The sequence below is a fragment of the Ictalurus furcatus genome, chromosome 25, assembly GCF_023375685.1.
Source record: "Ictalurus furcatus strain D&B chromosome 25, Billie_1.0, whole genome shotgun sequence".
NCBI lineage: Eukaryota > Metazoa > Chordata > Actinopteri > Siluriformes > Ictaluridae > Ictalurus > Ictalurus furcatus.
The window spans coordinates 14,673,091-14,689,574 of record NC_071279.1 but is presented as its reverse complement, the minus strand read 5'-3'; the positions used below and the strand labels follow the sequence as shown (position 1 = coordinate 14,689,574).

At 37.8% G+C, this 16,484-nt stretch overlaps 1 protein-coding gene and 2 non-coding genes across 4 annotated transcripts; 2 read left to right on the top strand and 1 right to left on the bottom strand.

Moving 5' to 3' along the window:
* Nucleotides 1-202: 202 nt before the first annotated feature.
* Nucleotides 203-284, top strand: trnas-gcu (transfer RNA serine (anticodon GCU)). The gene has a single exon. It is a non-coding gene; the product is annotated as a tRNA-Ser (tRNA).
* A 1,384-nt stretch (nt 285-1,668) lies between these two features.
* trnas-gcu (transfer RNA serine (anticodon GCU)) lies at nt 1,669-1,750 on the top strand. The gene has a single exon. It is a non-coding gene; the product is annotated as a tRNA-Ser (tRNA).
* Nucleotides 1,751-4,329: 2,579 nt separating this feature from the next.
* galca (galactosylceramidase a) lies at nt 4,330-16,117 on the bottom strand. 2 transcript variants are annotated; one of them, XM_053614226.1, is made up of 17 exons: nt 15,816-16,112; nt 15,632-15,700; nt 14,630-14,693; nt 13,061-13,174; nt 11,540-11,679; nt 11,314-11,352; nt 11,030-11,157; nt 10,787-10,942; nt 10,565-10,689; nt 10,222-10,349; nt 9,990-10,079; nt 9,812-9,901; nt 9,529-9,673; nt 8,078-8,258; nt 5,948-6,108; nt 5,773-5,849; nt 4,330-5,679 (listed from the first exon to the last, which is right to left on the bottom strand). In XM_053614226.1, exons 1-17 carry the CDS (start codon nt 15,942-15,944, stop codon nt 5,536-5,538), a joined length of 1,980 nt encoding a protein of 659 aa, XP_053470201.1. In that variant the 5' UTR covers nt 15,945-16,112; the 3' UTR covers nt 4,330-5,535. The 2 variants fall into 2 exon arrangements, 1 of the variants encoding a protein (XP_053470201.1); XR_008384675.1 differs by having other exon boundaries at nt 5,618-5,679; nt 5,948-6,043; nt 15,816-16,117.
* Nucleotides 16,118-16,484: the final 367 nt, after the last annotated feature.

The window sequence follows — 16,484 nt, the reverse complement described above, 5'->3', positions numbered from 1 at the left end:
GTTCAGTGATTTGTGGTTATTTATTATTATTATTATTTAGAGCGTCTGTACTGAAACTATTAAAAATTTCAAAGTATCTGTGATTCAGTAAACTTTTCGTTTTATTTATTATTTGACACTTTTTCAAATGCTGAAGTAGGAGTGTCTCGCCAGTAGATGGCGGTATTTACTGGATTCCACGAGTGAACCGTGGACTCCCGAGGACGAGGTGGCCGAGTGGTTAAGGCGATGGACTGCTAATCCATTGTGCTCTGCACGCGTGGGTTCGAATCCCATCCTCGTCGGAAATCACGTTTTAAAGCCTCATCACAACTTCCGGCGTTCACACTCTCTACAAAGATTATATGAATATACAGATTATTCTAGGAGACCAAGCACACGCTCCCTCATTCGAAGCTTTATGGTGTTTCATCATGGCTGTGTCCCAAACATATACTTGTACTAGTACCCTACCTACAAGGATTACCAGACATTTGTGATAAAAAAAGAGCTTTATTGTCAAGTTTGCTCACACACAAGGAATTTGACTTGGTTAGTGAAGCTTCAAGTGAGTACACAAATATAACAGCAAGACACATAATAATAAGATTTTTTTTTTATGTAAGGAAGACACAATAAGCTCAAGGCAGAATAGACATGGTACAGAGGCTATGTACTATACAGCTATGCAGTGGGCACAGCCGTGTACTGCAGTTCATCAAAGAGTCATCTGAATTTTCTCAGGACTTTCATTCTATGTCCTGCCAAACCACACAGCATGACTTCCATGGGACCTTTTATCCATATGATGGATAAAAGATCTGATATCCTGCATCAGACACAAACTGATATACTGCATCAGACACAAACTGATATACTGCATCAAGAAACTGATATACTGCATCAGAGAAACTGATATACTGCATCAGACACAAACTGATATACTGCATCAGACACAAACTGATATACTGCATCATACACAAACTGATATACTGCATCAGACACAAACTGATATACTGCATCAGACACAAACTGATATACTGCATCATACACAAACTGATATACTGCATCAGACACAAACTGATATACTGCATCAATGAAACTGTATTACTGCATCAGACACAAACTGATATACTGCATCAGACACAAACTGATATACTGCATCAAAGAAACTGATATACTGCATCAGACACAAACTGATATACTGCATCAGACACAAACTGACATGCTGCATCAGATACAAACTGATATGCTCCATCAGATACAAACTGATATGCTGCATCAGAGACAAACTGATATACTGCATCAGACACAAACTGATATGCTCCATCAGATACAAACTGATATGCTGCATCAGACACAAACTGATATACTGCATCAGACACAAACTGATATGCTGCATCAGATACAAACTGATATTCTGCATCAGACACAAACTGATATACTGCATCAGACACAAACTGATATGCTGCATCAGACACAAACTGATATACTGCATGAGAGAAACTGATATACTGCATCAGACACAAACTGATATACTGCATCAGACACAAACTGATATACTGCATCAGACACAAACTATTATTATTATTATTGAGAAAATCTGTATCAAAAAGTACTTAAATGTTGAAGTATCTGTGATTCAGCAATATTTACTAGATTCCAGGAGGGAGCACACCCTCCCATGAAGACGAGGTGGCCGAGTGGTTAAGGCGATGGACTGCTAATCCATTGTGCTCTGCACGCGTGGGTTCGAATCCCATCCTCGTCGAAAGCCATGTTTTAAAACCCCATCACAAATTCCGCCTTTCCTACTCTCTATGCCTAAAGCTGAACAAACTCATAATACGTGACATCCTATTTGAATTCCAGACTGTATTAAGCTTCACGGCACAAAGTAGGATTGCTGGGGTTCTTTTCATAAATCTGAGAAATCATTGTCCAATGAAAACACCTTAGATTCCTGATCATTCAGCAGTCAGACTCCCTCTAATGATCCCTAAACACCAGCAGTGTCCTCAAAAAGGTGTAAGAACATCTCTTCTTTCTGAGGAGACTTAAAAGCTTTGGGATGAACACAGCAAGCAACTTTTAGAAGTGCACAATAGAAAAAGTGTCCTGATTGGGTGCATCACAGTGTGGTTTGGCAATTTGAGTGCAAACGACCAAAAACTCATTGGGAACTGCATCAGAAATCATCTGCATGGATCTCCCTCAACTCCATCAGATCTACTGATCTACATGTAGGACGAGAGCCCAGGCTTCAAGAATCATGGCCTCCTTTTACCCAGCTCATGCCCTGAAAACCCTCCTGGTGCTTTAGAAGCATCAGGACCGCTTCTTTCCTGAGACTATGAAGATCCTTTACAACATTTACTAACCGATGCTGGCTGACTACACCGAACCTCGCTATGCAAACTGTAATTACATGTAGGAGCCTTCTCATTCTTGTACTTTTTTTACCACTGCTTGCACTACATTGCATATTTTATATCATATTACACAATTTGCAGTATTTTACACTTTGACAATTTTTACTACTGACAATGTCAGGGCTTCTGAATCCTCTGGTATCAGTATATGTACCTGTACCAATTTATTATTTGACTCTTTCTGTTCACTTTAAAATACTACTGAAGAGGCAATGTGTCGCTGCTAAAAACACAGTTTAAAGCACCATTACAACATCTGCCGCTCTTGAGTGTGCAAAGTTTTAATACATAACATCCATCCATCCATCCATTTTCTATGCCGTGTTTTAAAGCCTCATCACAGCTTCCAGTCTTCACACTCTGCGTTAACAAGCAAACAAGATTATATTAATATACAGATTATTCTAGGAGACCAAGCACACACTCAGTTGAAGCTTTATGGTGTTTCATCATGGTTGTGTCCCAAATACATACTTGTACTAGTACCCTACCTACAAGGATTACCAGACATTTGTGATTAGCCACCTATATACACACACACACTCCTTTTTGAGTATTTTGAGTATTATGTACTATTATCCATCTATCCATCTTCTATACTACTTATCCGTACAGTGTCACGGGGAACCTGGAGCCTATCTCAGGGTGCATGAGGGGACACCCTGGACAGGGTTCCAGTCCATGACAGGGCACAATCACATACCCATTCATACACTTTGGACATGCCAATCAGCCTACAATGCATGTCTTTGGACCAGGATGAATCCCCTGAAGCACAGGGAGAACAGGCAAACTCCACACACACAGGGCCATGGCAGGAATCAAACTCTCAACCCTGGAGGCAAATGTGTTAACCACTGAGCCACCGTGCCCCCCTTATTACATAACATCTTAGTTGAATTCCACACTACAAAAGAGACCTCACTATTTCCTTATTAGAACGAGAAGGAGTGAGTGCTAACTCGTGCAGCTACTAGATAAGGTGGCTGAGTGGATAAGACAATGAACCACACATCTGTTGTGTCTCTGCATGTGTGGGTTTGACTCCTGTCCTCGTTGGAAGTACTGTCAAAGCTTAGTTACAACCGCCGGCTTTTTTTGTTAGTTACACATATATAGCACTTTTCTAGACACTCAACGCGCTTTACATAGCATGTAAAGCTAGTGTGTAGCATCCACCTGGATGATGCGACGGCAGCCATAGTGTGCCAGAACGCCCACCACACCAGCTATTAATGCCTAAATCCATCCTAAATCCTACTTCTTACAACGCTCTTAATGTGCCTTACATTAAAAGTTACATATAAAAGTCAGCATTAAAACATTATAGCTAAATATTGTTGTAAAACATGGCAAAACTGCAAGCCTTGTTTGAGCCTCCTAAACAGCTTCCACCAATTCATTGAAATTATTCACTCTTTGTATTTCTCTCTCCTGTGCAATGCAATGGTTTTTCCAATCCCCTTTCTCCTTTTTTGTGTTGTTGGTCTACTAATATGACATTTAGTCTTTTTGCTTTTTGGGTTTACATTTTTATTGTTCAGAAGTCTCAAGCTCCTAAAATTGAATTTCTGCAGAGGATGGGATTTGAGGATGGGATTTGAGTAAGATGGGATTTGAGGAGGATGGATTATTCCATGCATGCACAGTTTGAACTGCACTGCAAAAAGAAAATCGAGGACCAGAAAGTGGGACAGTTGAATAGTTTTGTTGTGGAAATCAGTTTGTAGATCAGTTACAGTTTGATGGGGTTTATCTCATTTTATAAGTTTATAAGATTTTTCTTGTTTGTTTGTGAGTGTGTGTGTGTGTGTGTGTGTGTGTTTCAGAAGCAGCGAAAGAACCATTATGAAAGCAATACCATTATGAATACAATGGAACAAAACATACTAACAAAGCAGGATATATGTAAGGTATATGAAAATAATCTACAGGATTTGTTATTAATGAGAGAATCAATATTTTCCTGATTAATTATTAAACACAAATGTCTCTCCAACTTAGGAAAATTTATCCAGTAAAACTACCCAAGAGGTATACTTTGTAGGTATGCAATTTTACATCATCTTGTTGAGCCTAGCATGGTTTATGCGTTGCAAATTTATGCCATGCCAGCTTATATCTCTTTACAATGACCCAAAGAACAAAAATTATACTATTTTTAATAAATCATTTCCGACAAAAATGGGATTTGAACCCCCGAGCACAGAGCACAATGGATTAGCAGTCGAATCCCTGCAGAATTAACATTCTCTGACTTTAATTACGCCATTTATTGGCACCACAAGTTAAGGTGGAGTGAACGAGTAGATGAGTACTAGAATGCTTGTATAGAAGTATAGGAGTAGTACTAGTGTAGGGGAAGTATTAGGGTACTACAAAAGGAATGAAGGAGCTGTAATAGAATACTAGTATAGGAAAGGTAATAGGGTACTGGGACAGGAGCTGCACTAGGTAGTACTGGTCACACACAACTACTCAGATCCATGCAGATAACCACAGCAAGTTTGTGTGGAGTTCAACTTCCATGTAATGTATGCACTTGCACACTTAGGAAAGCAGGAAATTGTGATCAGCATTTAAAACACATTTTCCGACGAGGATGGGATTCAAACCCACGTGTGCAGAGCGCAATGGATTAACAGTCCATTGGCTTAACCACTCCTAAACAGGACCATTGGAAGAGCATGCAAGTTCTTCTTGGAACTTTGTGCATACAAGTTCGGAGGTGGTGATTATGACATGGTGTGTGTTTAAGTGGTTTTGGTTGGGGGGGGTGGACGGTGTGAAAAAACTTTTGTCTTTGTTTATTTTTTGTATTGTCAACAATAAGAAGTTCATTTTGCCTCGATGAAAGAAAATAAAGAACTCACAGAGATCGTGCAAAATTACCACCTAAACCTTACCGTCTGTTATAGACACCATCTTTTTACTGAAGGCTATACAGTGACGTTTTGTCATTTACACACTCCCAGCCCGGAAAGCTGGGGTTCATAGAAAAATACAATTTCCCAAGTTTAATTAATGACATTGTGATGGTAGTGATATGCGTTCACCTTGTAATTACAATATCTCTGACAGGACAGCATGAGTGCATAGTGAATGTGTATTTGATTTAACTAAATCAGTCTGCATCCACCAGAAAGTTATCAAACTGTGCAAATTCAAAGGAGGAAGTCCCGATTGCAGCCCATCCATTCTTAGGCTGAAGAACAACAGCATTCTTCCATAAAGGAAAACCGTTCAGCATTCCGAAAGCATAATTACCCTGTTAAAACAAATACACCGCATTAGATAAAAAAGCTCTGATTTTATGTTATCCATTCTAGTTTCTCTTCTCTTACATAAAAAAGTTTTTTACCTTTACTGTAAGAGTGAGTGTGTGCCATATACCCGGTCTTGTCCCTGACAGTCCTTCAGCAAGCACTTTTTCTCCACCTTAAAAAAAAAAACAAAGCACTGTCAATGCATTTTCAGGCTGTTAAACACACCGAATTGTTGGTGAAAAAGTAAAAGATAAAGGATTGGTCACTGACCTATATCATTGGTCACTTTGTACGTGCCATTTGCAAAAACCCAGTAAAATACACCCTTGGCTCTTCGGACGGATTCCCCGCTTTGATCGACCCTGGCTGCAACAAAGACGCCACCGTCCTCAGTTTCAAGGTAAATGTCACAGGAGACCGATACATCTTGCCTGGTTAAATTGTAAGCAAATGAATCAAAATGTGCAGATCCAAGCAAATAACAAATAAAAAAATCACTTGCAGGTAGTAATAACACTACCTTATATTTAAAAAATTAAATCCAGATTATGATACTATACTATACTATACTATATACAGGCTGTGGTTGACTGCAAAGGATTTGCATCCAAGTACTAAAAATAATCCTAATGTTTATGATTGATTGCTTTGTCCAAATACTTTTGAGCCTGTGAACATGGAGGGACTCTGCAAAAAAAAAAAAAAAAGGCTATAATTCCTAAACGGTTAATGCAATATCCAGTTTCTGTTAAACCCCTTGAATTAAAGCTGAATGTCTGCACTTTAATCACATCTTGAGTGCTTCGTTTCAAATCCATTGTGGTGGTGTATAGAAGCAAAATCATGAAAATTGTGTCACTGTCCAAATACACATGGACCTAACTGAAATCAGGAACCCATAGACATTATCAAATGCTGAGTTTCCACACTTCAGATGCTTTGCCAGGGCTTTACTGCAGCTGCCTACAGTTGCTGCTTGTTTGTGGGTCTTTCTGCATTCAGTTTTGTCTTCAGTAAGTGAAAAGCATGCTCAGTTTGGTTGAATATGGGTTTTGGGTCATTATGTACTGTGATGCACCATCCTATCAGTTTTGCAGCATTCGACTGAATCTGAGCAGAAAGTAGAGCTCTATTTACACTTCAGAACTTATCCTGCTACTTCTATTAGCGGTCCCATCATCAATAAATACCAGTTTCCCAGTTTCACTGGCAGCCATACATGCCCATGCCTTAACACTACCTCCACCATGTTTGAAAGATGATATTGTATGCTTTGGATAATGATCGTTTCCTTTCCTTCTTCATACTCTTCTCTTACCATCATTCTGGTACAAGTAATCTTGCATCAGAACTGGTCAGACTTTTTTTTTCTAAAGAAGATTTTTAACATTTTAGTCTAATCCGGCCGTTCTGTTCTCGAGTATTACCAGTGGTTTGCATCTTGAGGTAACCAAGTATTTACATTCATGAACGTGTATCTTGACTGTAGACTTTGACAAATGATACGCCTACCTCTTCCAGAGTGATCTTGACTTGGCTAGATATTGTGAAGGGGTTTTTCCTTCAACAAGGAAATAATTCTGTGATCATCCACTTTAGCGGTCTTCCGTGGTCTTCCAGGACATTCGGTATTGCTGAGCTCGCCGGTGCATTTCTTTCTTTTGATGAATATACCAAATTGTTGATTTGGCCACTCCTAAAGTTTCTGCTATCTCTCTGATAGGTCTGTTTTGTTTTTTCAGCCTAATGATGGAATCCTGCTCTTGCATCAACACCTCTCTGGACCATATATTGAGAGTTCCCATGAATAGCCTGTGAAAAACGGAGGGACTCTTTTTTTAAAATAAAAAAAATTAATGAAAATAAAAAAATGGCTGGAATTCCTAAACGGTTAATGCAATATTTTTGTTAAAACCCTTGAATTAAAGCTGAACGTCCACACTTCAATCACATCTCGATTGCTTAATTTCAGATCCATTGTGGTGGTGTACAGAGGCAGAATTATGAAAAACATGTCGCTGTCCAAATACTTATGGACCTGATTGTATAAGGACTAAATGTAAAACTCTATATCGTGAAATCTTATTCTTATGAAATAGCCCGAAAATGCTCGTTTCTGATTGGCAGGCAGGTGTGCACGTTTCTTTTATGCTTCAAATGGCATAACTGGAGATCACGATGACAAGTTTGCTACTAACACCACCAAAGTGTCCTGATATCAGAAAATGTCATTATTTTGATGGGATAGTTTAATTTTGTCTTACATAATATTTAAACAAGATCAACACTACGGTGAGACAATAACTACTCACAAAGGATATTATTTAAAAATAAAAGCTCACTGCCTTAACATGATCGATTAAGCAGACATGCCCCATGCTTAATGTGTTATGAACCAACCAGCCATGGTCTCCGATGATACTGATGGTCTGATCTGCATCATAACCCCACGAAACTGGCTGCTGGTTGACCACCTGCCGTAAAGTCAAGTTGTGTGGCCCTGGATCCGTAAGGTTTGTGAAGTACTCAAACACGCCTGTCTGATCAGCAAAATACGGGGCCTCTGAGAAGGGAGGGTTTTCTGAGCATGAGGGGAAAATGAGAAAGAAAAACAATGTTGGAACTAGTAGGTCTACTGGACTGGACTTGTATAATCTTACAGAAGCTGTTTGAGTCATCAGAGTATAAGCAGAAGAAGATTAAATTACATAGCCATATCACTATGGGACAAAATTTTCAACAAACAATCATGCTTTACACTAACATTTCCATGGGCTGTAGGGTGGAATTGCTTATTCTCTGCAGTACAGCATGTTCTCAGGGAATGCAAGAAAGCATTACTAATGCTCAGCTCTAAGGGGCTTGATTTTGTGCACTATTATCAACAACATTATAATAATAATAGAAAGATATTCTCTGGTTAATTTTTGTGGGCTATCCTTTTATTTATTTATTTTTAACAGTCATATCACTGGACACTCGCTAAAGTTGTTTAGGGTTTATCTACCTTTACAGACCACTCCATCTTTGATTCTAGACCCATTAGTTTATTCTCGCAGAAGTTTACACATGCATGTGTCCTATGTATGAACCAGTAATTTAGTCTTAAACATGTTGACACTCTCGCAATGTCCGAATTGTTCTTCCTATGCCGGAGACAAAAACAGCCAACACTAGATGACACGGAACCTCAAAACAAGACCAGCCATACATATCTCTATAGAAAACGTCTTTTACTTTCTGAACGGTGAATGAATTTAAAAGGACAAAAAAAATAAACAAAAAGAATGCTCTTCAGTTTCTGCAGAAAACAGCCAATCAAAAAGAAGCTCTTATTGTCTGGTAATTTGCTTAACGCATCCTGTTTCCAAACCACCAGATTTAATTGATGGATTAAATTGATAGTTTATGTAGGTTAGGATGGGGGGGCAGGGTGGCCACATTTGTCTCCCATCTCTGCCCTGCGTGTGCGCGGAGTTTGCAAGTTCTCCCTGTGTTTCAGGGGCTTCCACCTTGTATTCTGGTTTCCTTCCCAGTCCAAAAACATGCATTGTAGGCTTACTGGCATTTCCAAATTGTCTGTAGTGTGTGAATGGGTCTGCGATTGCACCCTGAGATGGGTTGGCACCCCATCCACGGTGTACCCCACCTTGTGCCCCACGTTCCCTGCGATAGGGTCCAGGCTGCCCGTAACCCCGTGTAGTACAAGCGGTACAGAAAACGGATGGATGGATTTTGCTATATATTGCTATATGGCATCAGCGATTCTCTACGAACACCGCGTAAGTACTGAAGAATGTAGTTAAGCTACAGAACAGCGAGGTTAAACATAAAGACGCGGTCAAACTTACGGACATTGAAGTCATCAAAGTATTTCTTGGGGAATGAAGCAGAATCTGGAGGACTGGGATAGAGGCCTTTTTGTCCAGTGGTGACAGTTGTGATGGTGTAAATTTCATCAACGTCCAGTTTCAAGGTAAAACATCCATTGGAAACCTGTTCAGACACACAGCATTTTAAAAACAAACAAACAAACAAACAAACAAACAAAAAAAAAAAAACACAGACACACAACACGAGCTAGGATGATGTCCGGTGTTTGGAACAGAACAACCCAAATGAGTCATTTTTCACCTTTATGGGATCAGCCTTCTTGAATAGTACATCTTTTTTGGTATTGAAATCCAGTTTTGAGTACCACAGCTGGAGCCAATTGACTGCAGCCTAGAAAAAGAAGGAAGCAGAGACAGTCAATTTAACTTCTTGCATAACAAGAGGCCACCTGACACAATTTTAGAGACCATGCGCTTACAAAGGAGCCTTTGAGCTGAAATGTTGCTTCCTGAGGTGAAACAGTGAAAGGAGGAAGCGGAGGCCGAATGCACTGCGAGTGATTGTGAGTCTGCAAAATACATAATAAAAAGTGGAAGTAAATTAAGACTATGGTGTTTCTCAGTGTGGCAAAACTCTTAGCATTTCATTTAAAATTGTGACTTCTTACACGACAAAAATAAATAAATAAATAAATAAATAAAAACACCCACCATGGTTTCTATTATGATGGTGAGGTTCCCTTGGCTGTCTGTTAATGCTACATAACTTCCACCATGAGTGAGGTTTCCTATGGTCTGGAGATATGTCCAGCCGGGTTGTGCAAACTGAGTAGTGTGAGCTACAGCACAAACACATGGGATGATCGATAAGGCACTTTTTAGCTACATTAGCCTCGCAGCTTTAGTGCACAACTAAAGACACAAATATCATGCCCTGGTTGAGTGACTACATTTTTAGGTGGAGGGAAACTGACATGACATTTCACCCAACTTCTCCTTAAAATATGAAATCGCTATATTACTTTGTACGTATAAACTGCGTATATAGATTTACCGGTTATCCATATTGGGGTTTCCACCACATAATTCCCACTCCATGGCTCTTCTGCAGTCATCAAACCGTCTCGACCAAAAGACAGATCTTCATAATAACTTGCTATCAGATTCCACGAGATAGTCCTAGTTAGTTAAAAAAAGAAATAATTCTAAACAGAGGAGTTGTTGAGTAATTCATCATTGCTAGGTGAGGAGGCAGTTTTGAGAATATTTTACTCACGACGTCATCCTGCCATTGACATAGTTCTGGTTTAGAATACGAGCCCAGCATCCTGCCCCGATGTCATTATTAAACGTGCTGTAATCTTCAGAAGACCAAAGCTTTTTACCCGTCAACAGTGCCTCCTTGACGGTCATGGTTCCAGGGTAGTGAACACTGGGAAGAAAACGAGGTCATTTTTATCCTATATTGTGAACAGAAGTGTATGATAAGTTGATATGGATAATTTGATCTCGGTCTTACCCAATAATTTCAACAGCATCATTGAGATATGGATCAACAAGCATGGCATTGGAAATGTCCCAATTCCCATCTGCTGCGATAATGCCTATGTTTGGTAAATCAGCTTGGTCTAACTTGTTTCGAAGCACCTAGATGTTCACAATATGAACATTTCAGAAAACAAAGCATAATTAAAAATAAAAACACCTTCACTTCTTTTTTTTTTTTTTTTTTTTTTTTCTTTTTTTTTTAAAACAGTCCATCAGGTTCTCGAGAGGCATATTGATCAAACAGTCCTATTTTACCTGGATGTACTTTGAATCAAATCTCCGCTCATTCCATATCTAAAAAATACACGTTAAAAACAAATTAAAATATCTGCATTATTTTGGAACAATTTTGAATTAATAGCCTAATAAAAGCAATATATATATATATATATATATATATATATATATATATATATATATATATATATATATATATATATATATATATATATAAGTAAATAAATAAATAAACACACCATACCCCTATGTAATCAATATCAAGACCGTGATATTGTTTGGCTCCAATCACCCAAGACACAACATAGTTAGCAGTAATGTCTGGAAAGTTGTAAGGCCATTTGCTTCCATTACCAACCCATCCTGGAAAAGCCCAGGGCAGACCTTCAAACATGAGATGATACGTAGGTCAGATGCTAAGATACATACAATAATGATCAGTGAAGTAAGTGAAGGAAAAAAGTAAAGGTCACAGAGACAAATACAACTCCATTTCCAAAAAAGTTGGGACAATGTGTAAAATGTAAGTAAAACAGAACGCAATGATTTGCAAATCTCAAACCCATGTGTTATTCACAATAGAACATAGAAAACCTATCAAATGTTTAAACTGAGAAAATGTACCATTTTAAGGAAAAAATAAAGGTCGTTTTGAATTTGATGGCCGCAACATGTCTCGAAAAAGTTGGGATGGGGCAAGAAAAGGCTGGAAAAGTAAGTGTTAGTAAAAAGAAATAGTTGGAGGAACATTTTGCAACTAATTAGATTATGAGCCTCTCAGAAGTAAAGATGGGATGGAACCTGGATGGAAGCATATGTTGCTGTAAAACCTGTATATACCTTTCAGCATTGATGGTGCCTTTCCAGATGTGCAAGCTGTCCATTCCATAGCCCATTCCCAAACCCATACCATCAAAGATGCAGGCTTTTCAACTGAGTGCTGATAAAAAGCCGGATGGTCCCTCTCCTCTTTAGTATAGAAGATGTGGCATCCATGGCTTCCAAAAAGAATTTCAAATTTCAATTCATCTGACCACAGAACAGTTTTCCACTTTGCCTTGGTCCATTTTAAATGAGCTTTGTTTCAGAGAAGATGGTGACGTTTCTGGATCATGTTCACATATGGCTTCTTCTTTGCATGATGGAGCTTTAACCAGCGTTTGTGGATGGCACGGAGACTGTGTTCACAGACAATGAGTTCTGGAGGTGTTTCTGAGCCCACGCAGTGATTTCCATTACAGAATCATGCCTGTTTTTAATGTAGTGCCGCCTTAGGGCCCGAAGATCACGAGCATGCAATACTGATTTTCACCCTTGTCCCTTACTCACGGAGATTTCTCCAGATTCTTGGACTCTTGTGATGATATATACTGTAGATGATGAGATATTCATAGTCTTCACAATTTTTAGTTGAGGAACATTATTCTGAAATTGTTCCACAATTTGTAGATGCAGTTTTTCACAGATTGGTGAACCTTTGCCCATCTTTACTTCTGAAAGACTCTGCCTCTCTAAGATACTCTTTTTAAACCCAATCATCTTACTGACCAGTTGCCAATTAACCACCAGCTGTTTCTTTTTAGTAACAATTACTTTTCCAGGCTTTTGTTGCCCCTGTCCCAACTTTTTTGGAACATGTTGCAGCAATCAAATGACCTTATTTTTTTCTGTAAAATGGTACATTTACATTGACCATATCCATGTAATGTTCTCCTTCTCAAGATCGTCTTGTCTTTAGCTTTAATCAAATGAAATGTAATCCTACCGATAAGTGTGATATTTGGGTTCCTCTGCTTGGCCTCCTTCATTAGCCACCACTCATAACCACGAAAGTAGTCCTCATCAGTCTCGTTATGCATGTGTGAAGGCTCAGTGCCATCTGTAGTAGAAAACAAATGCACATTTATGAAAAGACAAATATGAATCTGTCTGGCCTGAAGTGATGTAGTCCGAAGCATTTGAATGGTCCAAACTGGAGTGTTAAAAGCAATGACCTTAAAAGGTCCCTTTCTGAAGGGTCATTATTGAACTGAATAACCAACTGTGACAAGGTGGAGGAGGGAGAAGCCAGGCTGTGAGGATGCAGACCTGGCACTGATTTGACTAATCAGTGGGAGAGAAAGAGAGAAAGGAGCACCAGAGGAATACAGAGAGAGGAAGAGAGAGAGAGAGAGGCATGCATGTTTTAAGTTTCCTTTTATGCTTGTGTGTTTTATGTTATGTTTGTGGTTCTTGATCATTAAACTTTATGTTGCAGTTCAGTCGATTCCTTCCTCCACCTTGCCCGTCTGTGAAGTTTGTTATACCAATGTTTCTGATTTTCGTTAACCCAATGCCCAAAAGATTAGCACTTGCCAAAAACAATATATGCCCAAGCCTGGCACTTTCTTCAGTGGATAATCTCAGCTGGATTCTGTTGATTTGTACCCAAGAACTGCTGCTGTAATCACAAAGACTGTCCTTTACTCATCCCAGGGCTCTTATTCTCAATCTGCTCATACTGAACATCCCTTTAACACACATAGGACTATTTCTCTTTACACTTCTACACCTGAAGATTCCCAGAAGATGAGTTCACTTTTGTATCTGGTTCCTTTCAAGATATCTTCCTCGTGTCGTCTCAAGGAGTTTTTCTTTGCCGTGGACTTCTTTGGTTTGTTCATTAGGAATCTAAATCAACATTTGGATTATGTAAAGCTGCATTGTGACAAGGTCTACTGTTAAATGTGCTATGCAATAAAAATTACTTGAATGATCATTTTCTTCCTCACACTCCAGTGCCAGACCTAGATTAAAATACTGTGCATATTTATCTAACTGTGGATCATAATGTACTGGTATGAAATCTTCTCTATATACTCAATACAAACATCTTAAGATACTGTTTTGACTTATGTTATTTTGTTCTCTGTCGTGTTCTCATGTAGCCTACATTAATAGGAAGTTAAGCTATTCTGATTGCAGTAAAAAATGTTATTAACACTGTCTCACCCTGTTCACTCTGTGACAACAGAGCTCTGTCAGCATGACAGGCATGTGACTTCATGAGCAACTGATTACATGACAGTGTCAACAGAGCTCTGTCAGCATGACAGGTATGTGACTTCATGAGCAACTGATCACATGACAGTGTCAACAGAGCTCTGTCAGCATGACAGGCATGTGACTTCATGAGCAACTGATCACATAACATGGTCTACAAGTTTATAGACCAAACAAGGTTCTATATTGATTTAAACCTGCAAATCACTGTGTAAATAATTAAGTTACGATATTTCTTCACTTCAACAATTCACACATTTATTCACAGACGGACTCACCAGATGTTTCTTACCTGTGGTTTGGGAATCACCTCCTATTTCCACTTTAAGAATGTGTAGTGAAGCGCCAAAGTTAGGCTGGAAGGAATAAAAACAGAAGCAAGCACTATTTATTAAAAGGTGATTTTCATTCATAAATAATTTAAGAACATTCAGCATCTTTAGAACCTTTAGATGGTCTTTTACACCTTAACATTTTGACCACATTTTGAAATATCAATTATGTTCAAAAGTAAAAGGATTGTCAATATGTGTAGGACTACCACAAGGGGAAAAAAAAATATTTAAAACATTGTACCAGAAATCTTTCAATGTATTTCCTAAACAGCAACTGAACACATTTAGGTCGTAGTTATTTAATGACTGTGACCAAAATTCTAGAAAATATAATACAACATAATATAATATTTTGGACATTTCATTCATTGGAGTCAGGCACAATAGTTTTTAAAATTATTAATAATTTGAGATTATGTGTGGAAAGTTTGTTTTATAAGAAATACCAGTGACATGCTGCACTGCGAATACTTTATATTACACACACACATACATACATATATACATATACATATATATATACATACATACATTATATATATTATATATATATATATATATATACCTACATACCTACATACATATATATATACATACATACATACATACATACATACATACATATATATATATATATATATATATATATATATATGTGTATGTATGTATGTATGTATGTATGTATGTATATATATATATATATACACACACACACACATATACATACATACATATATATACATACATATATATATATATACACATATATATACATATATATACATAATCATAATCTAGAGAGCAAGAGAAATCAGGATAATGTTTTATGTTAAACTAAAGTAATTTCGAGTAATTTCGGGGTGATTTGCATGTCACATTTCCATGTTTTAAAAATATTTTTTTTAAATTGCTTATTCATGTGGACACTAAGCATGAAAGGATTAAATGAGTAAACTTACCTTAAACAAATAATCCAGTATTTGACTTCGATAAGGTTCTTTATAGTTGATCAGAAGTCTCGAAGTAGCCTAAAAGCAAAATATCAAATATTAAAATATTTTCATCCTCACTGCCACTGATGTTAAATCATGCAGAAAGCAAAAGGTAGATCAGGAAACAGGTAGATTTACACAGTTAACCTACCCCTCCTCCACTTAACCCTCCTATACCATCAAACTGTCTTCCCAGCCCGAGCCTATCGTCCAGAACGTACTTTTCTGTTACACATAAGCGAACAGATGAGAAAAGAAACAAGACGACATACGAGTTCATTGATACACCTTCCCTTATAAACCGGACCTAACACTGTGGAATGACTGCTGGTGGTACAAACACTGTTTACAGCACCGACTCGCTTTTCCCCTGTTCTACGTCCTGGTTGACCACGTGACACTCCCAGCTTTCGCTTATTGGCTGTCTCTAACAGTTACGTCATCGACCAGGGTGTTGATTAAAACGCGAAATATAAAAACGAATGTTTTTTTTTCTGAAAGCTTAACTTTATGAAACAAAACAAAAAAACATATAATATTCTAAACTTAATTTTAGTTCATAACATTCATGTTCATAGAATTCAAGTAAACCTCTGATTTTCGTTTAGATATAAAAGCTACATTATAATATATATATATATATATATATATATATATATATATATATATATATATATATATATATATAAAGTACAGTTTTCATTATAAAATGCTTCAATTTAAATGTAATTTATGTACTATTTTATTAAATTTGACATTTTTTTTGTCAGAAATATCTTTAAGGTGCTTTATTTGTGTTTTTAACAATATGTACAGCAGA

Coding starts and splice junctions, on each gene's coding strand:
- galca (XM_053614226.1), bottom strand. CDS start 15,944: ATGAACTCGTATGTCGTCTTGTTTCTTTTCTCATCTGTTCGCTTATGT. Junction 11,680..13,060: donor CCCAAATATCACACTTATCG/GTAGGATTACAT, acceptor TCATGTTTGAAG/GTCTGCCCTGGGCTTTTCCA. Junction 6,109..8,077: donor ATCATCGGAGACCATGGCTG/GTTGGTTCATAA, acceptor CAATTTAACCAG/GCAAGATGTATCGGTCTCCT.